Genomic DNA, 26,867 nt, shown 5'->3' with positions numbered 1-26,867 from the left:
GGGTCTTTTGCCAGCAGCATTTGAAAGGCATCGTCATCAATGCCTTTCAAGATGTGTTTAATCTTCTCTTGCTCGGGCATGGACGGATTCAGGCGCTTGCACAAGTCGATGACGTCTTCTGTATAGCTGGTAAAATTTTCGCTTTGCTGCTGCGCACGTCCGTGGAGGCGCTGTTCGGTGCAGAGCTTGCGCACAGCAGTGCAGTCGAAGACGTCTGCGAAGCGTTTCTTGAATGCACTCCATGTAGCGAACTCGGACTCATGGTTGTGATACCACAGGCTTGCAACGTCTTTTAGATAGAACGACACATTCTGTAGTTTCGACGGGTCGTCCCACTTATTGTCGCCACTCACCTTTTCGAATGTCGCCAGCCAATCTTCCACATCGTGGCCATCTGGGCCACTAACGAAGGGAGGGTCACGCTGGCGCAGCGCGCTGATTACAAAGACCTGTGGAGATTGGGCGGCGGCTTCTTGGGTGGTTTCGTCAGGCATTGTCGGGGCAGCCGGTAGCGTACGACTTGGGAGTTCCAGTTTGGCACACGCCGCGCCTCCACCAATTTGGGAGGGGGTTTATTAACATTGGACGGCAGGCAGAAGGATTGCATGACGGGCACAAAGACAGTCTCAGCCGGCGTCAGCAGCTCGCGATCTACACTCACACCTCCAGCCTCCCAATGCTGCATCCGTTGGTTCATCTCCACTACACATTATATAACAAGAATGTTGCTAGCTATCAGTAATTTAGGTGGCTAGGATTCGAGATGTACAGTGTGGATGTGTTGTAAGTGGGCTGCACCCCAAGCCGCTTTGTTTGGAATTTGTACATGCAGCTGTCGTCATATGTGAACCATGGGTGTACATTTCAATTGCTTTAGATCATGTGTGTGACACCACTGCAACCACAGATCTGTCTCCTCTTACCATGTTTTCAAAAGAAAGCCAGTAATGTGCCACACTTCCTCATTCTGTGTGCCTTCTCTAAAGAAACCCTTTGCCGAAACTCGGCAAAAAAAAAATATTTTTCTTACATGTGTCCTGTAGGCAACACTCGTCAATTACTGGTTAAAGGGAACACCAAATTATTATGCCAGCACTCGTAAAAAGGTCCAGAAGATATTTTTGATAGATAGAACCTCTGTTGAATAAAATCAAGTGCTTTTTCCCTCTGAATCTGAAGAAATAGTGAAGTTATGTTGCCCTGGATACCAATTAGGGTTGCAGTTTAATAGTGGGCCATATTGTGCTTAATGACACTCTATTGCCCTTGCAAAAGTTTGCTGCTTTCTTCTTTCAGAAAACACAGGCTTTCTATCTTTATACCAGATTGTTTTTGTGGGTTATCGTCAGCTTAATAAGGCCAATCCGCACAAGATGCAAATGCACGGGGACTATGCATCACGTGACTTGGTATCGCTCTGCACGATTATCGGCGAAACATTGGCCAACCGCAATCAGCACCAACGGTAATGAGTGGTTGCCTTTTCACTGGGTTTAGAGGCATTTGCTCTCTGTCGTAGGTTCTCAAATTGGAAGGCCCACAGCAGGTTTGCACCTTCCCCCTCTCCTCTTTTTGCTCAGGCTATGTCCATGTGCCGCTCGTGTAAGTGTGTCTGAAGCGGGCATCACATTCTCGAATCTGCCATGTGAATCCAAAGCAAGTCTTGTGAGGGTTGCTTGAAGTTATGGAGAAGAGACTGATGTACGCATATGAACAGCGTTAAGAACGAGGGGTCGCTGTAAGGTGCTTTGCAAAGATGGCGGCAGTGAACAACTGTTATCCTGCACACTCGCTTTCACTAGCAAGGTGGCTTCTCGGCTTTTCCATGTTGTGCAACCACTGCGAATAGATCTGCATTGGTTTGGCACCAGACTAACTTATTTGCTGACCCCCGGCAATGCAGCTCCAATTAGGCCTAACGGGCTAGACAGTGTGGCTGTGATGAAAACTTGATGCTCATCAGTGGTCAGTCGCGACATCTCTTTGCAGGTTAGACTGACAACCTTCGAAGTGACATTCTGCTCCACGGGCGACCAGCCGGCAACTATCGCGAGCACGTGTGCCAAGTTCGTCTATGTGCTTGAGCTCGCATGTAGGCAGAAATCGTATGAATATGCATGCAATCCGACTCGATCTCGATCCGATGAGGCGGCGTAGCCAAAAGCTAGAGAAGTTGTAGCCCAAATGTAGCCAAACAGGAAAAAAGTGCAAAATATAGCCATTTTTATTTTGCAATTTTCTTTGTGTATACATTTTCACATTTGACTACGGCAGTCCTTTTTTGCACAACCCGTCGTAACAAAATGTCCGTGCCGCCGTGACGGTCGGCCCTTTACATCAACAACAGCGACGTCATGCTTGCACAGAACACTTTTTGGTTGGCCCCGGAAGGTCTTAAGTTCCAGCGAATCACTGCAGAGGGCGAATCAGTGCTTTTATTTTATGACAGATAGTACTAAGTTATTATTTTAGATATTTACAGTAATATTAACCCCACAAAGTCCAAACACCATTCCACATCAAAGACAATCAAAACAGCGTGTACATGTATTTCTGGCCATGGAGATATGTTTATTGGTACAATGAAAACAATTAAATGTTATTGAGTAAACACTATATACTACAGTAATTACTTAATTTGTAATTTATTTACTGTACTATCACGACTGCAAACGTCCTCCAGCACATCAAAAACCCTAGTACGGGCTCTAGTTTAGGTCATTAGCACATAAATTTGAATTTTTAGCATCAAATTCAGCATATCAAAAATGATACATTGGGCTTTGTGGGGTTAACTACGAACTGTGCTTTTTAGCTGTCGTGAACACAAAATAATGTTCAGCGTCATTGATCTCTCACATTATCTCTGCCTACAGCGTAGAAGTTCAGCTGTCCAGCGATCTTCGACGGCCACATGCTCACGGCTTATTTTTTGATGAGCTAAAAAAGTCTTTCGCGCTATGATATCTCGCGTTATTTGTCTCACCGTCCAATCTTGTTCTGGTTTTTTTTTTTTTTTTTTTTAATTAGCTTGGGCCGGATTAGCTGGGACACACACTACCTATATAGTGTCAATTTACATCAACCTGGCCGCCATCTTAGGTCTCTAGCACGCCAAGAACATGCGTTGAGAAAAGGGACAGGCAACAGATGCTACTCACTGTCTGAATCGGTGTAATCGAAGCTTTAAAAGATTACTGCGCAAACCGGCGCACTAGTGTAAGAAGCGTGCAGTCGTTTTCGGCGACGAGCACGTCCCGAACTAACTCGCTCGAAATGGTAAAAGCTGTGACGGCTTATAATTTATAACAGTGGTAATGCTGTGAAAACCGGTTACCGCCAAAAATCAAACCCACGTCATCGAGCCAGCTGCACGACACCTCACATGCTACGCTAACAATGTGGGTGAAGTTCATGTGACGTGGTGCTCAGATGTCATCGTGGCAAACATGTTTCGATATTGGCAGAATGAGTATCTGCATCCATGATGTTAAGGGCAAACTATCTAGAAGTAAAAGCCCCAGAAACCACCTTTGGCTTGGGATCTTGCTTGCATTCTTTTTTATACGTTCTCGCATACTTGGCCCACTTGTCGCATGCTTGGCCAACCTATCGAAATGAATCTCGAATCTAAGCACGGAAGCAAAATTCATCTAGCAGGAAAAATAAAATGGCAGTAAAGCTTCGCGCGAGAAACGTGGGGTAGGTCGAAAGCTGTGCTGGCGCGTTACTTCATCCGGAACACATGGCCATGAACACACTGGAGCGTGTCATCCACCCGTGCTTCCCTTCTTTCATGTCGGCGCCATGATCACCCGACGGCCCCGACCCTATGTTATTGCTCTCCCTTCCTGAGCATAGCCATGTTAGTACAGTGTACTGTGAAAAATGCACTCCCAGGTTCATCCCGATGCCCGGGAATCGGGTGCCTATTGGTCAAGCAGGGTGTAAGTTTAAGTGCATCAAAGGTCAAAGCCACCGGCTCAGACAACAGCGCAGATAGGGAAGGAAAGGGGGGGGGGTGGCTCATTTCGTGCACGCACATACGCACAGCCACGCTGCCGGCTCAGCCAGCTAAAACACAGCCTTCGAGATTTGCTTCTACTCCATCAGAGCCACCTCTGGAGCGTGGATTAGGGCGCCACTTATAGCCCAAACACAGCCAAGTCGCAGATTTTCAGTAGCCCAAATATAGCCACATAGCCAACGCGTCCAAGTCGACGCCAAAATATTTTTCCTGGAGCCCAATTTGGCTATATATAGCCAAACCTGGCAACACTGCTCAATCTGTCCGGTGGCTAATCAGCCCAATCTTCGCACATGCATTGTGCTACTTCTGATGTCTGTGTTTTGTTAATCGTTTCGATCAGTCCTGCCGACCTGAACAAACCTTAAATAGACATCGCGAGCCATGAGGATGCAGTGCACGTCAAGGCACCGACCTCGGCTAGGTCTTATACCGAATATACCAAAAAAAAATAAAAAACTGAATCGTTGATATTTGATTCACGAATTGAATTATTAGAGTTTGCATACCCGTAGTGAAACTTTTAACCCCACCCAGTGTCTGTAAAACCGAAACCGAGGGTACCAATTTAATCTGCAACAAGCATGCCCGAATTGTGTAGTATTCTTTTTTTGTAAGGTTAATAAGTTTTAACATAATATTAATAACTGTTTAAAACCATTGCAACAAGTTTTCATCTGTGATGAACACAAGCTCTCACATGGGAGATCCACTACACACGGCCAGGCTCGACTGGCGCGCGAGCTCGCTTTTTACGGCCTTTGCATAGGGGCTAGTTCTTGCCTATGGCCACTGCTTGGTGGGGGGCACTGCGTCCTCACCCTGCTCAGCTGTTTCAACCAATCTGTGCAGTGCGCGCAACGTTGGAAGGTGGGGTCGGGCGCGCTTCTTTCCTCACAGTGCATTCAAGAACAAGTCGCCTAATTGTAGAGGACGCGTCAATGGTTCATCTAGGCTTCTTATAAATGCATGCAGTGTAACCGTATTAATACATCGAGCTTCTTTAAATTCAATGGGGAACATGGAGATGCATGCGCCGGGAGAACAGCTTTTAATTATGGGGTTTTACGTGCCAAACCAGTTCTGATTATGAGGCACACCGTAGTGGGGGACTCCGGAAATTTGGACCACCTGGGGTTCTTTAACGTGCACCTAAATCTAAGTACGCGGGTGTTTTCGCATTTCGCCCCCATCGAAATGCGGCCGCCGTGGCCGGGATTCGATCCCGCGACCTCGTGCTCAGCAGCCCAACACCATAGCCACTGAGCAACCACGGCGAGTGCGGGAGAACAGCTCTCCTCCATCACATGCATATGCATTTTGAGGAATGAAAATAAATATTTATTGCTCGTATGCACTTATACCCCTGTCACACGGCACATGTAATGTCATTGGGTTCTTGTCTCCCAGTCTACACGGGTAAACAAAATGGCATTCGCAATTGATGGCAATGTTTATCGGCAGGCTGCTATGATAACGAGACCTTACAAATTGTGCTTCTTGTTTACATCTTTTTTTATTATATTGTTAGCAATACAATGGTAAACATTGGATGGTTATTTGAAAATGTATTGCACTTTGTGTTAACTTATCGATTTTGTAATTTTTTGCCAACCCCCCTGTCGTCAAAATTAGACAAGTCGCGCGTGAATGAGTTCGGGAAACTCATTCAATGGGCGAATGTCATTAGCTGTGAATGTCATTCACCACGCCCGTGTAGAAGCAACAAAAATGGCATTAACACTTAATCTCGTTCACTGCGAATGACATTACACGTGCCGTGTGACAAGGGTCAATGGTTGCCATACTTTCAGGTGAAAACTTGCGGACATAGTAGTTCACAATTACAATCTAAAGTGTTTCCTTGGCAGCTTCTGTACATAGGTCGAAGGCTTGTCGTTTTCGTAAGTCAGTTGGTTTGAGTGATTTACAAGGAGTGTTCTCAGAAACTTCTCGGCATTGTGGATCGTCTCGCATGGCTGTCGTCAACACCTTCAGGGCAGCTCCAGATGGGAGCGCGTTGTAAATAGGGCTGGACTGCTCTTCCTGTGTGGCAGGTGTTCGGAGGCTTTATCGAAAAGAAAAAAACACTATCTTGTCCAAAAGCACTAGAAACTCAGGCTAGAAACTCATTGCTTGGGAACTGGTGAAAAGAAACAACGGGTGTTTTCCCGGAACAGGACTTGCAATACGGAACACAGCAATACACCATCACACAGCAGTTATGTACCGATGTGCAATGAACGGCGCCAAGTCTTCGCTGTGGCCGCGCGTACTAAAGGCTGTACGACCGTCTTTAGGAGCCCACAAATTACTGCATAATGAACAACACTGACAGAGCACCGAATAAAATGCGCGGGAAAACGATCGTGCGAGTGCAAAGGCAAGCACATGCATGCAGAGCAGGGGAGGAAGGGTCAGGGTCGCAGCGCCCCTATCGCCGACGGGTGGCGAAACGTGCCGAGAAACTCTCCCATTGTTTGCCCGACGGGTGAGAAGGCCGTAAGAAGCGAGCGCGCGTGCGCCAGTCAAACCCGGCCGTGCCACTACGTATAAAACATTTACAATCCCCAGGCTTTTTGCACATTAAATAACTGAGAAAACTACAGTGTACAAGCAAAACAACAAAAAGCATTCAAAGATAAACATTCAGCAGATATCTGCCTGGTTGGGGAAGCACAGTAATCCGTGACCTTTGGATGAACATACAAAGGCATTTTTTCACCGAGCCCTCCACCACTAGAATGAGAATGAATGGAAGACGGTGGCTGCCGAACTACCCCGGAAACGATGCCGTATCTCGATACCGTACGTTTTAGGCGTCAACGAGACATTGGCCCATGTGCTGCAAGGGACAGGGGTCGACGTCGCTCACAAGCATCTCTCTACGGTCGGTAGCCGCCTCCCTCGTCCAAAAAGACGGCGTTCCTGTCGAAAAGGTTCAGGGCATTGTGTACAAGATTACCTGCACCAAATGCCCCGCATCGTATATTGGCTAGACTGAAAACTTGCTGCAAAAAATTCAGCAACACATGGATGACCTTTGCCACCTACACAGATTTTTCGTCACCAGATTAGCCCCTATGGCGCTGTTGTCTTGGAGAGCGAAAACAACCACCGGTGGCGGCTCCTTTTAGAATCCTGGGACATCCAGAAGACAACAGTCATTCGTCCAAAAAGACGGCGTTCCTGTCGAAAAGGTTCAGGGCATTGTGTACAAGATTACCTGCACCAAATGCCCCGCATCGTATATTGGCTAGACTGAAAACTTGCTGCAAAAAATTCAGCAACACATGGATGACCTTTGCCACCTACACAGATTTTTCGTCACCAGATTAGCCCCTATGGCGCTGTTGTCTTGGAGAGCGAAAACAACCACCGGTGGCGGCTCCTTTTAGAATCCTGGGACATCCAGAAGACAACAGTCATTCGTCAGGAGCACTTCCCACCATTTACTTTCAAGGTCTATGAAAAGTGCCTGCGCGTCTGTCAAAGTGCCAGAAATGCACATAAGCACTGCTACGCCATCTCACCCTTGAAGGAGCCGGTCGGGCTAGAAAACGTCAGGTTTTTAAATAAATTTCAGTTGGAATATGAAAAAAAAATGAAGGAAGCATCGAAATTCGACTCTGAAGATGCAACTGTTACGATACCCAGTGTTTATTTCACATACTTTTTAACGGAATGGCTGTATTTTTGGTGGATTGTGAACACGCGGCGGTGTTGCGTGCCAACCGCTGTGACGTCATATGTACCTGCTTGCAGCAGCAGCAGGCATTGTTGTAACAAGGCGTTAAAGTTGTTTCGAAACAAGTTTTTGTACACACAGAAACAGGGCGGCGATTCGAAAGTTGTGTCGACAATATACACAGGCCGGTACAGGCAGTGGACCCTTGCGCAATAGCGAGCGTACGCACAGAACGCCTGTGGTGTCTGTTCGGCTTCTGCTCCAATTCACCTTCTACTTGCGCCAGCACGGTGGTGTGTCCAGTGCGGGCGCTATATGAAGCTATCGCATATCGTTACGCAGGAGATTTATGACCAGGTGAAAAGTATTGAAGAACCCTACTACTACACTGCCTTTTCACTGATGTGCCGCAGCTCTGTAGCAAAGCAGGGCTCGTCTGATAGTCAGTGTCCTCGAAGTATTCCAAGCACAGAAAGTCACTCTTTGACAATACCCATGTTGGCTGCAATGGGCACGTAGCGCGAATTCATATCCTTCCAAGTTTCGGCTCTGCTGGAAAGGTATGACACGGCTTGTGTCGCCCGACGGTACTTTTCTCACACCCTTGCACGCAGAAGCGTAGAGGCATTCTGCATTGGGCCAGGTGCTTCACTGATCACATTAAAAAATGTCACAGTTTCGCCCTAAGGGCGAAGCAATGAACGCGATAGCAACACAGCAATGTCATACGAAGTAAGGTGAGCGGCTTTGGTAGCAATATGAATTGTAGTAAACATGAGCTGATTAAGTAAGCAGGTGTGCTGCGGCGTAAGTAGACCGACATGAAGAGAGACTCGATGACCACGAGAAGGCGCGTGTGAAACGGTGGTGTTGATGAGAAGCGCTTCCCGTGGGCAGCGCGCGTGCGAAGGGACACACCTGTAGCGCTGCACTGCCGATCCGGGCAGCATTACATGTGTAGCGTGCGTTGGAAAATGTGACCCGACTATTACTAACTGAATGAACAAGCGTGGTGTGAGCGCGCACAAACAAACATGAAGAGATCACACTGAATGCCTGCAGACAACGACTGTCAAAACGCTGGCAGCAAGCATACGCCGCTGCGGGCGAAGGTACGTGCGGTCTATCGCTTGAACAGAAACGGAGCCGCGAATTCACGGCGCTTAAAGGTCAGAGCCGTGTGGAGATAAGAGACGGTGCGGCGAGCGACGAGCGCGGTTGTTGGCAGAAGAAAAGTGCGCCCCCCCCGCTTCCTCCGGCGCTGGCTTCCCGCTTCCTTGCTTGCGCGTGGGAGAGATAAGAGACCGTGCGGTCGAGCGACGAGCGCGGTTGTTGGCACAGTAGAAGTGCCCCCCCCCCCCCCCCCCGCTCTCTCCGGCGCTGGCTTCCCGCTTCGTTGCTTGCGCGTGGGGGATTGAGTGCGTTCGCTCTCCGTGATAGCGCGCGTCCCAGCACGCTTGCGCTCGGGCATACGGCGCGCGGTGAAGATTTTATCTATACGGAACCTCACGGCGACGGCGACGACGACGGCGACGCCGACGGCAGAAATCCGGTTGAAGTGTCCATATAATTGCTATCGCAATAAAAGCAGCACACAACACGTACGGCGATTTTGAAGACTTTGGCACAAGCTTCGCTTGCAAAAACATGTGGCGGCGAGCAACTGCACAGTTCATACGTCGTTCCATGCCCGTCGGCGCCGTACATGCGGGTGGATAGACTCGGGCGATGGTTCGCATGCCGTTGTCCGGTAGAGATAACGTCACAGAAATGTCACTTCCTCTAGTTCATGGTGCTGCCGCTCATCGCATTATTTTGTGAAAAATGCAATAAATCCATTATTTTCTGCTAGTTTCTGCCTGAAAACAAGGTCAACTAATTTCAACAACCAAGCTTTCATTTAGGCTAAAAATCCCTTTAATTCAGTTGTCCCCAGCCGTACAGATATCTGCGGTATGTTTACCTTTGACTGCTTTTTGTTGTTTTGCTTGTTCGCTGTAGTTTTCTCATTTATACTACAGTATAGTCCACTTATAATGTAACCGCTTATAGTGCAGGACCGGATATAATACAGTCTTTTCAGACTCCCGCTAATTTTCCCATAGCACTCTATGTATACGCGTATCGCTTATAGTGCAGTTGCGGGACACGAAATACCTGTTACAGTGCAGCTGCCTGGAAGTTCGGTAGTCAACCTAGACGACAAACGCTCCCCTCAAGCCACAAATACCGTATTTACTCGAATCTAACGTGCACATTTTTTCCGATAAAACAGGTCCAAAAATTGCATGTGCGTTAGAATCGAGTATGACCTTACATTTGCATTACCATATAGCCGTCGGCATTTCAAAATGGTCGCCTCGCACTCACGTCGCACCTAGCTACTCACAAGCCTAGCTACCGTAGCTTCCTCCATGTGCTGCAGTACATGTGCTTAGGCAATAGTCTACCGTCTGTCTTCATGTTCTCTGCGTCTGCTCTATCAGCATGAAGTACCGAGTTCATCATGATGCCGCATTTAAAAGGAAAGTGATCATGTGTGCGGAGAGAGACAGAAATCGGGCTGCATCACGGGCGTTCGGAGAATCCGAAACTTGCGTTCGGGACTGGCGCAAACAGAAGGAGAGGATTTTCGCCAGCAAAGCAATGCGGAACGGTTTCAGTGGACCGAAGCCGGACGTAATCTGCGATGATTCACTTCGGCGATACGATCGCCTTGGCCCTATCTTGAAAGCAATCTGCGACAGGGAAAGTCCTCCGCGTGCTGTGTTTTCGCTGCTTATAGGTCGCGTTGAAGCGAGAGGCATGATAGCACGAAGGTCAATTCGCTCGCCGCGTTTCGTCACTCGAGCCTTTTGACAGTTCGTTTCCACAGTCAATGAGTGAGATATGTTCATGTTTGCTTGTGCACACGTGACACCGTGCTTGTGAATTTATTTAGTAAGCGCATACGAAACCTAGAGCACGGTGACAGCGACGGCAGAAATGCGTCTGGAGTGTCCATTATCTCGATAAAATAGTTGTTTTGGTTATAGTTTGGATATTCGCGACTCCTGCGACTTACATAATAAGCGGTCTACACAGTAGTAGCTACAGTATGGTGGAGTTTGGAATGCAAAGTAAACGAAAGTTTGCCTGTAATCAATACACAAAAGTCACAGTGTGTGAAGGACCTGGTGACAGGAGGGCTTCAGGAAGTGCATCGAAACTTGGTAATTACTCTGGAGAATTGCTGCGGTCGAGTTCTGCACTGGTAGGAAACTATCACAGATCTTGGCATTCTGTAAAACAAAGTTTTGTCCTGATTGAGTGCTTCAACGATATTGCTAGGTGCTACTCAAAAAAGATATTTACCTTTGAAATTAGTGGGACGTACCCATAAGCTGCCACTGGCTGATCGGAGGACGGTGACGTGCCTTGCTGGATGTTGGCTAGCTTCCATGTTGGCCAGTGCTTGCTACCCCCTTTTAAATACACCTTGTTAATAGATTCCCTTCTGTGCTTCCACGTAACAATATGAATTGGCAAAGAGCAATTTAAGACACTTATGTGAGCCTTCTGGCTATCAAGTTTGCTGTATCTGATGCTCTCTGATATTTCAGCAATGTCAAGAGAGGCACACTTGATATGCTGAAAGTAGTTGGAATAGAATGTTGCCTTTACACATTCAGAACTTGTCTCTCAATTCACTGTTCACTGGCCACTCAATGTGAAGAAAATTATGAGGTTTTACGTGCCAAAACCACGATCTGATTATGAGGCACACTGTAGTGGGAGACTATGGAAAATTTGGACCACTTGGGGGTTCTTTAACATGCACCTAAATCTAAGTACACGGGTGCTTTACACTCAATGTGAAGGCCTCCCATTACAGTACTGATGCTGCAAAACAAGCCAGAAAAAAAAACATGAGGTGTTCCATAAGCAAAATTTGTAGGGGTGTGCAAATATCAAATTTTGCTTTTTGAAGTAAACTTGAATAATGAAAATACGAATCGAATCGAATATTTCTCGAATACGAATACAGTTCGCTTCCATTAATTAAACCCGGAGCAGACCGACAAAATTGATCTAATTATCCGGCTGGTCCAATTAAACAAGATGCAGAAAAAATGTCAGAACACACCGTTGATTCACTTGGCAGTATTTGCCCGGTTTTAACACGCCCCAAATCAAACGTGCGCCCGCTTTCTATGTGTCCATAGTAGAAAAACTAAAGTAGAGATAACATTAAAGCTCCTAAACAAAGTAGCAATCTAATGTGAACTTGATTTTTTAGCTTGAAAAATTGACGCGGCTTTAATATGTGTTACCCAGTGGCAGTCGGTTTCCTAAAGTCAGCTTCGTAGAAGTACAATTGCATTATGCAGCAAAGCATACGAACGCTGCAAAAGAAAGGCGCGCGTTAGAATCGGGTAATCAGACATTGGACAGTTTTAGTTAACGTTAGCGTAATAGTGCGATTAAGGGGAAATAGCATTACCATTCTGCAAATGAACTTTGCAGAAAGCGAGTTTTAGTATAGAGTGATAGCATAGTTGACGTGCGTGCCGCTAATCCATTACGCTTTAAATTTCGCATACATAGTGCACCTGAGTGATTCTATCTGCGTGTGCGTCCAGAAAGTGTGAGAGGCCGTGCAATGGAAGCCAGGAGCGCGTTGTATTTGTACTTTCCATGTCTGCCGATCTGCGGCGAAACAGTACAAGCTGTCTACCATAGCCTCTGGAGTCCTCCGATCTCGGAGGCCATAACCACAAATGCCAAAACCACAAATGAGGCAGGGCAGAGTGACATGGGTTGGGCCTCTTTTGAAGTCTGAGAAGCACAGAGCAAAATTTGTTTTGAAGAGAGACTCGGGAGCATGGATAAAAATAAATGGGCGGCTAAAGTGCACAAGTATTCGTACCTGAAAAGTGTGGACACAGAATGGAGCTAGGTCAAGAAAGTTGGCAACCAAGTAAAGCATAGTTGCAACTGTAAATAGACAACCAGGAGCCATCAGATAGAAAGTGAGAGAAATAGAGACGGTGAATTGGATGCAAAAAATGGAAACAAAAAGGACCATGGAGACTCACACGAATGAGAAGAAAGAAATTAGAAGGGAAAATCTGTACGATAACACAAAGGGCAGTGCCTTGCTATTTCAGGCTCAAGCCGGTTGCCTAAGGACCAATACATACCGGAGCAAATATTCGGAACTAGATGAGGCATGTGTATGCTGCAGCAAAGACACTCAACACATCCTAATGGAATGGGAAGGGATTAACCTAGTGAGAACAGTAGGTAATGTACACCTTCCAGAAGCGCTTGGGTTTAAAGTGGGCGAAAGCATCAACCGGTCAGCAGTCGAGATAAGCAAGAGGCGTTTAGAGTATTGGTGGAAAAAAAGCAGAGAAGAGATTGATATGACCTGATTTGATCTCTTAGTCATAGGTAGAGTTAGAAGGTAGATATTGAGGGGGAAAAAAATTGATGACAAGTATACAAAAATGCTAGATAAAAGCTTGTGTAGCATGCTTCATTAAATCAAGCAGGCTAGGTGACTATTTATCACCGCCCCCTTTCAGAGGGGAGGCCATTAAATCATTATCAATTCTCTCGTTAGGCGTGGACGTGTTCGAAATGAGAAGCGATCTAGAAAGCTCAAGGTTATCCATAATATTCTGTCGTTGAAGTGACCCGAGACTAAGCGAAAGCTGTTTACACAGTCATTTGCTATGAACGAAGTAAATTCTACAAAAACAATGCCGAATTCCGTTCGAAGTGGGCGGCCAGGACCGCCGCCATGGTTTACATAAACTGTGTAATCCATGTAAAGATGGTAATGTTAAATCGGAAAAATTCACCGACAATAACGATACTCCCTAATTCGAAATTTGAGCGCAACTTTGCGTGTTTTCATTTCGTGATATATTGGCAGGCGTGGACAATGTCTCATGCGGCACGTTGCAAATAAAGCGAAGTGTGGTGCGACTGCCTCTCTAATCTGGAGATCGCGAGAGCCAGCACCTGGTTGATGCGTTGGCACGATTCACAGCTGCCGCCGCCGACAGAGAAAGAAAATAAACTTTACGCAAACAAGCACACGAGCGTAGGTAGCTCCTCCGCTCTGCAGTGGGTGGTCCCCTCAGTCCAGGAGTCCAGCGGCCTTAGCTGCGCTTCTCGCTCGGTTAAGCAGGTTGAGCTGGTCCGTCGAGTCGGAGCTGGACAGCGCTGCCCATTGCCATGTGGTGGGTTGTGTTATGGCTGTGAGCAGTGGTGTGTTTGCGCAAGCGCATATCATGTGCTAAATCGTTGAGCTTCTGTATGGCGTATCCTCCGCCCCCGTCTTTTTGTAAGCGTACGCTGAGGACACGAAGCCTGTCCACCTTGGCGATATCTCTAGGACCATTCTCAGGTGGATGGTTGGTGCCGGGGCTGTTGATCGTCCTCGTGAGCGCTTCTCAATTATGAGGAGCTCCGACTTCTTCGGCGCGCATTGCAGTCTGCATGTCTCCTCGTATCTTGCTATGACGTCTAGTGCCTTCTGTAATGCCCTTTGTTGTTCTCCTGTGGACCCTCCGACCGTCGATATCGTGATAGACCTTTCAGACGACGCGCGCTACTCTCGTGCCATCTCGTCCGCCACCTGTTGGTTGTGCTGCACCCTGCTCTCCACTTTCCTCCTCGCGTCTTTCATCCCCCTCACCGCGGCTTTCATCTTTCACTGTGCTTGTTCGCTCGGTTACACCGCTGCCGCTCACCGCAGCAACGGACGCTTACGAGCTGCGCTCTAATAGCGTGCGCTTGAGCATACCTTCCAGGTCTCCCGATTTGTCCGAAGACTCCCTAATTTTGATGGTTTTGTAGGATTGTACGACCGTGTTTGGCCGAATCCGTCTCCTAGTCTGGCCACAAAGCACAGTGAGCGCTCTGAAAAAAAGTGTTTGCGGTTGCCCTAAATGGCAGTAACGACAGCCAAGCACAGCTGTACCCAATCGTGGTCACCTATTTCGTAAAAGAATCGGGCTTAATCGAGAGCAAACTGCTTGTGCCAAGCACCCTGGCGGGCCATTCATGGGCAGCACATTGCCAGATCGATTATAGATACCCTCACTTCGTTGAACATGCAGTTATCGAATTGCATAGCGTTTGGTTCTGACAACGCCAACGTGATATTGGGGGGAAAAAATGGCCTAGCGGCAGTGCTGACGGAGGCCCATGAAAATGTTATACAAATTGGTTGTCCATGCCATTTGATCAATATTGAGGCTGGAAAAGCGGCGTCTTGTCTCCCGTCGAAGGTGGACGAAGTCCTTGTGGATATTTTTTTTTATTTGGAAAAGAGTGCTAAAAGAAAATTTACCCTTGGACAGTTTCACGAAATTCACGACGTTGAGTTCCGAAAAATCCTGAAGCACGCGCCAACTCGATGGCTGTCGCTTGGGCCTGCAAAGGCTACTGGACCGGTGGGCACCGCTGTTGAGCTTTTTCCTTCATGAGGTGAAAGAAGCCACAAGCCCACAGTTTCTGTCTTACCATCAAATTCCGAAGACACCAGTGGTGTCAGCGGTAACTGCACAACCGCAGCCCATCCTGTGCAAACAGAAGAGAAAAACGTCAGCAGAGAGTACACCAGTGACAGTGGCAAAGGGTGCTGATGTGGAAGACTCGGGGGGGCACCATGCATAACACGTGAGGAACGGCTGCTTGTGTTCCTGATCTCAACAAAGCTTGCTGTCTTTTTTCTAAAGACCATTATCCCTACCTTTGAGACATTAAACTGCCGCCTGCAAGCGCAAGCTCCTCAAATACGCTTGCTGCAATCGCTGCTCTTTGGGCTTCTTGAGGATCTCCTTTCAAGGTTCGTGAGGCCAGGCCTGCTAAAGGAGCACAAGGACCTGCTTACGATTGACTACCAGAGCCGAGATGCGCAGAAAGATGATCAAGACATTGTGGTCGGACAAGAAGCTAAACACATTGTTAAAAAACGCAAGCCAAGTGAACAAGAACAATTTTTTGAGGCTGTTCGGAAATACATGGTCACTCCCTGTGATTACATTTGGCTCAAATTTCCTTTGGGTCACAGTGCACTGATTACTGCACGAGTTGCAGATGTCAAATCCATTGACCCCATGTCATTTCCTAACGTCCTCTTCTTTGTGGAAAGGCTTCCGGCCTTGTTACCACTGGAGCCACAAGAGTGTAAAGATGAAGCTCTCAACTTTCTGGAAAAGGAATTTGTGAAGTCGCAGGCTTTTGTCATTCCTCCAGATGTGCTGCAAGAGGAACGGGCTGATGCCCAGTGGAACGCCATCTCCCAGCTCAAATGCGCAGGCAGGCTTTTGAAAATTTGGGCTTATCTCAGCGGTGATGCTCGAAATCCTCTCTATACCGCACAGCAACGCTGAATGCAAAAGGCAATTTAGCACTGGAAAAAAAAAAAGATCGTACCCAGTTCTGAGCATCTATGTCTGACATGACCCTCGGACACATTCTTTTGGCGAAGTGTCGCAGCGGCGAACATTGTTACGCACCACAGTACTCCGAGGACATCTTGAATAGGGCGGCATGAGCCGCGTCGAAGATTTGGTGATGGTGACCAGTTGTGTAGGTTGTTGGTGGTTGCAAAACAAAAACTATACGATTCATGCTCCATTACAACGAAATAAAAAATTCAGCCATGGAAAAATGCGTGTGAAATATTGCGACTCTGAGCCCCCAGTCAGACCTCCGTAATGTCTTCTCTCCGAACCTGGCAGGTATGCTGGCGCATTTCGATCCCACAAAACCCGCTATTCCGCTAAGCCCGATAGACTGTCTATTTTGAGCTACCGTTATTGCTTGAAGATCTTCCTAGGGTAGCCGAAAAATAGGTGTTTTCGATCATAGATGATTTGTGTTCAACACATTCACTGTCCCCTAAGCTCTGCCAAGACGCATGCTGCTAATAAACAAGGTCACCATAGGGGTCAGGCACCATGCTGGCTGGTCCTGTTCGAATTATCTGGCCAATTTTAGGATGGAAATAATGAAAGTTTGGGCCCATACAAATGCACGGGCGCTGGCTGGGACCTTTGGTCGGGATCAAATTAACGGAAGTATACTGTACTATTGGTTTTAGCAAAAATTCAATTTATTTCACTAACCAGAGGTACAAAAAAGCATGTTTATTACATAGCGAATAACATGCAGTAATATTATGCTTTTTGGTCAACAAAATTGTGTAGTACAACGCTTCTGCATTACAGTATCATAACTGCAGCTATTTAATGTTCTCATGAAGGATGGATAGCTTCCCGACATGTTCATGGAACGACGTCCTCATGCATGGCACAATTTCTTCAGACACTGAAAAATAGCTGCTCTCTCGATGCACTAGTGTCTGGTATCGGTGGCTATCTCTTCGCAAGCTAAGCCAACAGTTGGCACCATGCTTACACCACCACTCACACGAATCTTCTTATTTGGCCCGAAATTTCATCGTGCACATATCAACCTGTGCTTGCGGCAATGAAAACTGCTGCCACAAGCAAGTGAAAATTGCTGCTGGTTGATGGGCTTATTATCCGAGTCGTTCCACGATGGAAGGAGCCTCTTCAGCAGGGATGGGACTCCTGCGCCACATTTTGATACAAACGGAGATTCCTGCGCCACGCTGCGCCAGAACGGCATGTGTGCTCCGGCAGTGGCCGCGAACAGTGAGCGGATTCTTCTCCGAAAAAGAGTGCGGCCATTCACATACCGCAGCTCCCGCACAGTTTCTCGCGCTTATAATAAAACACTGGACTTTTTGGCGCTTCCGGCAAGTGGAGTGACTGTTGTCATTGCTGTCCACTCTCGGCTGTTGTCACTGCTGTCAGAACGGCCAGGGCGGCTGTATTTAGTGTGTACTAGAATACGGGTGAGTGGGCCGAAATTGAGGCGCAAAATAACCACAAGCAGGCTCAGGGCCCTGCGAGCGAACTAGGTATTAGGGAGGCGCACGCTGCAGAGTGTTTAGCGGGCGGGCGTCTCTGACCTTGGGGCCAGTATACCGTAAAAATATTTAAAGATGCTTTGATGCCCACATGGGCGAGGCCCGAGCCATTTTGACATATCGCGAAGGGCTAATGGAGGATTTGGAATGAAGTCGCAGTTTCGGCAGAAAGATGAAGCATCAATTGCGATAGAAAATTAGCAGACACCTATACGAAGTAAGGACAGTAGTTTTATCGGCCGTATAAGCTTGTAAGCATTCGCTTACTAACTAAATTAACAAGCATGGTGTCACGCTCGCGCAGGTAAACACGAACACATCTCACTCGTCGACCGCTGAAACTGGCTGTCTAAGTGCTGGAGTGAGGAAGCGCGGCAGCATCAGCGAGCGAATTGACCTTCGTGCTGCCTTGCTTCAACACAAACTAAGCGGCGAAAACATAACGCGCAGTGCACCACGAAGCTATGAGCACTATGTCCCCATCGCTTCCCGCGCCATACGCAGCAGCCGCTCCCCTCCACCCACAAGACTGGGCTGCCCTCCCATGCTTTCACTCGCACATACGGCGACGGCAGAAATGCGCCTGGAGTGATCATATAATTGATATCGCAATAAAGACAGATTGGAATAGTTTTACGTTATACCAGGCCAGGGTTGATTGCCGCTCTCTGGGTCCGCAGTGACAAATGGTAGCCCAGAAATTTTGTTAGCGCATCGATTGGACCGCATAATTTGAGAACGTTGTCCGCTATCATCACGAGCATCGGCGCGGGAATATATAGTTCCGACTGTATTACCACCGATTCAGCTTTACATTAAAGCATACACCGTGCCACTGCTCGACCCACTCTTCCATATTCTCATACTTTATAGTAGCTACAAAGTGTGCTTCTACTACGCGGTTTGTGTTGGTTTATTCTGTTTCAACGTGATTTCGAAGTGCGCTGCCATATTCTATTATTCCACCAAAATTCAGATTGGCCTGCTCCAAGGTGCTCCAAATTGCAATTTTGTCTGCTCTAAAAGGCAATTTTACTTCCTCCAATTGCTCCGCGCCTGCTTCAGAAGTTTTCATTGTTGAGGACATATCTCGGTTCCTTTGTGTTGAACTTTTCCTTGTTTTGAAGTCAGCTATTTAATCCAGTTTGCTATTGAAGCATCCTGGTGGTACTTTAAATGACGGTCTAAAGACATAACCAAGCTTGCTACTTGGTCAAATTTATATCTTGGGAACCATGCTTTAGGCACTTAGCCAGATTAGTAGCAGACAGAGGTTCCCACCTGGTGGCTGGTGTTGTCCAGATGCATGAAGAGGCAGCACAGTGTGGATACTTCGGCCGATAGTGTCCAGGTATCACCAGCAGGGGCCCCGGGACACTGCCCCTTCTTACCTTTGATATGCTACACTGCACGGCCAAATGCTTCGCCGCAATACATTTTCTATGCTCCGCCACATTGCATGGCTGTACTGTGGCAAAGCTGACTTAGAAAACTTGCATCACCAATTTTCGGCGGTTCGAATCAAATATTCAAATGTTCGCAAACCCCTAAAAATTTGATAAAAACAAGAATCCGGAAGGAACAAGCTATGAAATTAGTAAATTTTGTCTGACCTGAATGCTTTTTAAAAGTGCTGCAGGCGTTGCAACGCCATTTTTTTTAGTACCAATTTTTTTTTTTTACATGTTATTTGATAAGCCAACAAGCATAACGCTCGTAAAAATTTTAAATGGGACTGTCTACACCTTTCTTCTTGCAAAGGTGGCCATGTAATGAATCAACAAAAATAAAACCGTGCAACAGCTTCTTGTTATGGCTCTATTTTAGAGCTAGGCATACCTTTCAGAAAAGGACGTTTTTAGGTTACTTTATCATTACGCTCCCACAATTCAGACCTCATTATTTCTAGTTCATTGCACAGATAAATGTATTCTATATGGCTGCCGAAATTTGCTTCGTTACGGTGAGGTAACTTTAAGTTATAAAATGTTATTGACCCACATCCGTTAAAGGGGTTGAGACATCAAATTTCTGGCTTGCGCGTTGTTTGTTTCAAACATTTCTTATTGCTCCAGAAAGCATGATACACGCTGGAAGGTTCATATATTCTCGGTAAATAATTAAATATCGCATTATTTATGTGCACCATTTTCGGTTTCGGTTTCTTGGGGCCGAGTTGGACAGTGACGTCACTGGCTAGAAAGCTTGGTCACGTGGGCCCACAAGGCTGTGACGCATGCACTGCTGCGTCGTCTGCTCTCGCACACACGTTTTGTACCAGCGCAGGCAAACAAACCCACGCCGACAGTTGCCATCGCTAGCTGCGGCAGCTCCGATTCCGACTGCGTCTGCGTCCGATGCAGCTTATACTGCACTCTAGACTCGAGGCTCTCGAGGCTTGCCCCGTGCTGTGGGTCACAGCTCATTGTACATCACTCTAATGTGGTATGACGTCACTAAAACGCGTTACGCTTCCAACACAGTGACGTCTGTGTTAATCGCGCTAGCGATGGGTCTCGATCGCGAGAACGAGCATTTAGGCACTCTTTGGAAGCGAATTAAAATATATTTTAAACGTTTGCTGTGCCCAACACTTCATGTTGAGTGTCCTTTCATACAGAGGAAGCCTACAGCGGGCCTTTTATACCCTCAAAATTTGGTGTCTCAACCCCTTTAAGAATGTTCTGAATAAAAAATTATATTAACTTTTAAATGTTATATATAACACACTAATCTGCATAGAAAAATATGCTGTACAGGACAGGCCTGTACTCTTTCCAAAAATATTTTCGTCTGAATTTGGTGTCACAATTTAAAAGCACTGCAGAAGCTGCAGCCTGTACCTTTGTGCACACGCGCAACAGTCTAGTGAGGAAGTGCTGTCTCCCTCTATGGAAAGGTCTATAGCTGCTATACCGGTACTTAGTTTCAGTAGTTCCTTTGAGCACTGTGGAAGCTACAGGCATCGTTGACCAAACGGGAGAGCGAGCAAAGCTTGCAGATGTCTTTACGCTCCTTGTCGTATGCCAGCGGTGTCCACTGCAGTGCAAGCATCTACAAACACTGTGCAACTGTGCAGAGAGATCAGCTGTTGTGATAGTAGCGGTAAAAAAATAGCTCTGACAACGAAAAGGCATGCGCCTTCCCGTTACTTCAATATACAGAGAAGGAGGATTGCTTATATGGAGAATTCAAAGGAGCGCTCGGCCAGCCTGTAAAATCGCGATTGTGGCGCTATCACTCGACCTCTTTTGGAACAATCAATTTACAGGGTGCGCTCGCTGACAATCTTAAGTACAGCCATTCTCTTAGTTACAGAATTGACGTTTGCACGCTAGCACCTTTAACACACTCATTTTACGCTGTTTAAAGCACATTAAACGCTGGCTACTTCATTCCTTTCGCATAAAAGAGCAGCTTGAAACGCTACTGCACAGGGGAGTCTGTAGACACCATTAATGCGTAGGATGAAGTACTAACCTAAAGTCCGCATTTCAATGAGGGCGAAATGCAAAAACGCCTGTGTCCCGTGCATTGGGGGCACGTTCAAGATCCCCTGGCAGTCGTAATGAAATCGTGGTTTTGGCTCGTAAAACCCTACAATGCATTCACTACCCGGGAGTACCTGCAGTGCTGTGGCCGTGCTGATTACACATATGAATTTAAAACCAATTAAATGTTTTCGCTCTTTCAGTATAAATAACGCTTAAATAATACCATTGCATTGATTTTTTTTTGTTCTTCACACGTTTGCTCAAAGAAGTGGAGAACTCTGTTTTCAGTATCGTAGAGATTGAGTCAGTATTTTATTAAAGAGTGAAGCAACACCACTCAAAATGTATCCGACCTGCAGCCAAGCTTCCAAGTAAACGCCAGCCAACGAGGCTACTTGGCAAGGCCATTAAGCCAAGCATCGGGTTCCGAACTATGGCACTACATCTCGCTGTTCAAGAATCTACGCTCTCAGGCCTCGTAGCATTGGCTCAGGTGCAACAAACTGCTAGACTAGAGCACAGTAGCAAAGTAATTACACAGCAGTAAATCTAAATAACAGACGTCAATGGAAGTAATGTTTCTGAAGATATATGAGCCGGAAGTTTCACAATAGCGAGCATCGGCCAATAACCAGTGAATATGGAGTTGGAGATCACCTGTGCTCAAAAGTGGAATTCCGATCTGCGGCCAGCAGCAATTGGCCAATTTGTAAAACCCAAGCTTTGGTGTTCGCATTTGTTATTGCTATGTATGAAAGCCTTTTCAGCTTTTTTTCCAGTGTAAGCTGTAGGATCTGTGTTATGGGTGCTCTACAATGCTCCCCCCTCCCCCTACTTAGCACCAAAAATAGAGCTTGGGGTATGTAAATAATTTTTTGCAGCAATATGCTGTCATGGGGTCACTACCCTGTCATTTCAATGTTCGTCGGTGTCGTTGCTGGAGTCCCAAAATTCCTTGCGAGAAAATTGCTAAGAAAGGAAAATTCTCATTGTGCCATGAGGATTGGAACTCGCAACCAACAGATTGGTAGTGCAGGATTCTACCTCTAAGCTACTCTGCCAATACTTCAACAGTGGAGAATACTGATCCTGGAGTAGAATACTGATCCGCGATTGCGCCAGCCATGATTAGATAAAGCCTGCTCAACATCTGTGAACTGAATAGAGCCCATGCGCCTTCTTCATGTTCTAGCACGTCGTGCCTTCCCAGTTGCGGAGGCTGTCCTACATTGTTTTCTTCTTTTACATGCAATGACAAGCACATCTGCTTCATTTTCATTGATCTTCCAGTGATCGGCTCCCTTATGTTTACTGGATGGCGCTGACTTCATATTTTTTATTTTTTTCAAGGATAGTGCGAGGCCTAATATTGGGGTAGCCCAAATGCAAATTTAAGAAATTCCGCACAGATCCGGTATTAAGAAGCGAAAGGGTTGTTTTAGTAGACATTGCTTGCCAAGTCTGAATGGGTAATAGGAAGAAGAAAAGCCAAGTCTTTCCACTTCACCACCGTGAGGCGCCACTTCCACAGTCAAATACGACTCGCATGTCTTACTTCTCAAAAGGGGATTGCTCACTCTCCCTTGCGAATGCTCACTCCAACAAACACTGCAGCAAACATTCCAAGGCTTGCTGCACATTATATTTCTCAAGTTATGGCATCGATGCGTCACATTACTGGCGAAACTAATTTTCCTAATCTAGCTGGCTTGTACATTCACAGATGAGCCAAGGTGAAAGCCCACAGCAGTGTTTACAGAATTTAAATGCCATAATAATTGTAGAAACTACAGAGTTCTGCCTAAAGGGCAAGCATTACCTCAGGAGCTTCCATGTAGTAATCGTTTTGTTCGGCATCCATTGAGTCACTTCTGAAGTTTATTACATTTAAAATAAGAAAGTTTATTATGCGATCTAATGGCAGATGGTTTTTTATAAGGGTCATCGCTACGTACTTTGTTTTTCAAAAATGGTCGGAACTGTGTAGCCTAGCAATAAAAAGCAATATCATAATTCTGCTAACTACCACCAGACGAGAATAAATCTACAAAAATTGATTCCAAATGACCTGTATAGCGAAGCAATAATTCTGTCCCGGTTCATAATTCTGTCCCGGTTCTGTTGAGTGGTGCAGTGCGCAATCTTTGCAATGTAGTGTGCATAAAGAATTATTTCGGAGGCCCCAAACACATTCTTAAAAGTGTACACTGCTTTGAATTGTACTTTTCCAAAAGTCGCTTAATGATTTCAGGTAAGCTGTAAACTAATTATAGTATTATGTTTGCATTCCTTGGACTTAATTTAACAGGTTTCATTTTTCAGACTTGCGAGATATCCATTTTTGGCACACAGTTGAGGAGTTGTACATTTTGTCCTGGAATTTTATTCCTTTTTACCACTTGTAGGAAATTTTAGTAAAATTTTGAGGGAATAAATCAAAATTCTGCTTTTAGGCTTCCAGCGATTGGTATAACTCTTTAAAAGATGTTTATTTCAAATTGGACCAGTAGTTGCTTGTCAAGAGGGTTTCTTCATTTTGCATGTATTTGAATGGTGTTGTAAAGCTCGATGTTCGAGTGTGCTTTCCCAGTGGCTTACCAGTGTGGCCTTGCGTGCAGGTGGCAAGCATGGTGCCTGGCCGCACAGGTGGCCAGTGCAGCGAGCGCTACAAAAATGTGTTTGCCAAACGATTTGTCTCGGGGCGCTACACTGGGGACGAGGACTACAGCCTGTTGAAGCTGGTGCAGAAGCACGGACCTGGCCATTGGTCCAAGGTGAGCCTGTCTGCAGCACCATGTTCTTTTGATTGCAGAAAGTAAGCAGTGAACGTCTGCAGCTGCTGCTTATTTATTTATTAGCAATACCTACATCGCCCAAAGGAATTGTTGTAGGGGGGTCCAAAGAAAAAAAGAAAGCAGGCACAAACATCGGCAATCCAATCAGGGTCACTAAAAGCAGTCTATATGAAAGAGGACAAGCGCAAAAAAAAAAAAAAACTGAGACACATTAACATAATAGAATAGAACCAGGCCAAAGTGCTGTCAGACTGAACATGTGGCCCAACAAACACTCAATTGCACTAATGAAACAAGGCAAAAAGTATATCCTCAGGGAGCTCATTCTAAGCACTAATACTATGGGGAAAGAATGAGTACTTGGAATACATCAAGGCGACATTTGTACTCCCTAAATTTTTTTGTATGGTCACATCTTGCTGATACATAAAATGGTTGCTTAATATAACTGTCTTTATCTATTCCTGTTTGCTTATTATTAACGCTGACGAGAAACTTAAGTCTTTGTAATCTAATTTATCTTTCAATACAGCTGTAAAGGAGTCCCATGTAGCACAAGCATATTCAAGAATCGGCCTAATGTTCGTTAAATACAAGATTTCCCTGAACTGTTTCGGCGCATGTTTGAAATTTCTTCGGAAAAAGTGCAGCAACCTAGAAGCCTTAGCAGCAATTTTATCAGTGTGACATGTCCGCTCTATTGTGGAAGTGAATGTAATGCCGAGGTATTTGACATGATCAGTTGATTTTAAGGTATGAGATTTAAGGACATAAGAACTGTGTATCGTTTTTTTTTTTTTTTCTTATTGATAAATCTAACATGAAAACATTTCGCTACGTTTACGTTCATGTGCCAGTAGTCGCACCAAGACGAAACATTTTGGAGGTCGGACTGTAATACAGCAATGTCATGAACACATTTCACCAGATAATATAATACACAGTCACCAGCATAGAGTCTTGCTGTAGATTAAGACCATTTGGAAAATTATTGATGAAAGTAAAAAATGGTAGGGGGCCCAGAACTGAGCTCTGTGGCACACCAGATAGTACATCTGCGGTTGATGAGGCCGTACCATTTACAGTAGAACCCCGCTGATGCGTTTTTCACGGGACTGGGGAAAAAAAACATAAGAGCCGGGAAACGCAAGAGCCGAGAAACAGGAAAAATCGAGAAATGAGAGTAGTGTTGAAGTGCTCACCATATTATTTTAATTCTTACGTGTGAAAGAAAGTCGTAGTTTTGCCCGAAAGCCGAAGCATCAATTGCGATAGAAAATTAACGGAGAGCCATACAAAGTAAGGCTAGTTGTTTTATCGTCTGTATAAAGTTGTAAACATTCGCTTATTAACTATTTAACAAGCATGATGTCAGTGCCCACAGGCAAACAAAAACACATCGCACTCGATGAGTGCGGACACGCGCTGTCAAATGCTGGCGTGAGGAAGCGCCGATGCAGCAGCCAGCGAAGTGACCTTCATGCTCTTGTCTATCCCTTCAACGCAAAGTGAGTGCCGAGAACACACAGTACGCACAAAGCTACAAGCGTACCTACACTGCCTAGACTCTGCCCCCAGTGCAGATCAATTTCAAGATACAGCCCGTGTGACCGTGCCGCAGTACGCAGTTGATGCCTCCCTCCCCCTTCGCCGGTGCCTCGGGCACAACAGAAAAAGGTGCGCTTCCTCCCTGCTTTTCTTTCTTGCGGGTGCGAGAATTAGAGATATTTTTCGCTCGCACATACAGCTCGTGGCATTATCGCCCTTGGACTTCATACGGAACATCCTTGCGCCGAAACCAATTTCAGGGCCACAACGCGTCATACACACCATCCTTAGGTAGCAAATACGCATCTCAAAGGCCATGCTGGCGGAAACCGAAAATGCGTCATAGGTGTTGCCCTCGGCACTTTGGGCGGCCAATGCCATCGTCAAGCCACCAAGCCAAGCGACACGAAAAAGTCGAAATGGCCGCTCGGGCCGGTGCGGGGTGACAGTTCCCAACGTATGACGCGGGAATGGTCTCACAGTTGCGACGCAACGGTGGGTTTACCATTGCATTGGGTTCTATGGGAGCTGTGCCGGGACTGGCCGGAAACGACGTAACAGCCGGGAAAACGCAGCACCCGGGAATGTAACAGCGGGGTTTTACTGTATAACCACACACTGTTGGCAGTGGGTCAAATAGTCTTTCAGCCATGCCAACAAATATTCTGGAATTCCCAGTAGGGATAACTTGCAAAGGAGGTAATGAGGCACTACATCAAAAGCTTTAAAGGGCAACTCCGGCGATTTTTCGATGTCAACGGATGTCAATGAAATTCGCTGGGTCTGTTCCTCTGAATACCTCCGTCATGTCCTAAAAAAAGCAGGCTTGAGAGTTGCACAGTTTTTTTACAAATGAATTTAATTTATTGCCTCGAGCACCCTACCTTACCCCCTCCTCAGTTATATGCCACATTGTGTATGACGTCAGGAATGGTCCACGCAGAGCATGCCGGGATCATGCAGACGACAGCGACGAGAGCGTGCAGGAGATGGCAGGAGTCGACGATCGTGAGCGAGCGCTTGGCGTGAGATGTTGCTGTCGCGAGAAGTTGCATTCCCTGTGGACGGGCAAGTGATGCGGGGTGGCAAGCGGTGTTGCGTTGTTCGCTGCACGAACTTCAACCCTCGCCTTCCGCAAACACAGTTTGAGCCGATGCCGATCGCGTTCAGCCGAGGTTAAGCCTGTCACAGTGGCCGTGTTCGTGCGTCTGCTGCTGGCGGACCAGACCCACTGATATGAAGCTACTTAAGCTATTGGGATGAGGAAAGCTGCTTCTGTAGTTCAGTTTTGACCATACGGATTTGAAATAAACAATTCCTCATTTCATACAGTGCACACGCAAAAAGCTAGAAG

At 46.4% G+C, this 26,867-nt stretch overlaps 1 protein-coding gene across 2 annotated transcripts in view; it reads left to right on the top strand.

The window, feature by feature from the left end:
* Window positions 1-26,867, top strand: part of LOC119437574 (snRNA-activating protein complex subunit 4) — a 139,954-nt gene that overhangs the window by 88,430 nt on the left and 24,657 nt on the right. For both annotated transcript variants that reach the window (XM_037704579.2, XM_037704580.2), the window contains exon 8: window positions 23,789-23,944. In XM_037704579.2, coding sequence (XP_037560507.2) covers window positions 23,789-23,944 — 156 coding nt within the window. The remainder of the gene's footprint in view (window positions 1-23,788; window positions 23,945-26,867) is intronic.

The sequence above is a fragment of the Dermacentor silvarum genome, chromosome 1 (genome assembly GCF_013339745.2).
Source record: "Dermacentor silvarum isolate Dsil-2018 chromosome 1, BIME_Dsil_1.4, whole genome shotgun sequence".
Lineage (NCBI taxonomy): Eukaryota > Metazoa > Arthropoda > Arachnida > Ixodida > Ixodidae > Dermacentor > Dermacentor silvarum.
This window is presented reverse-complemented; position numbering and strand designations above follow the sequence as displayed.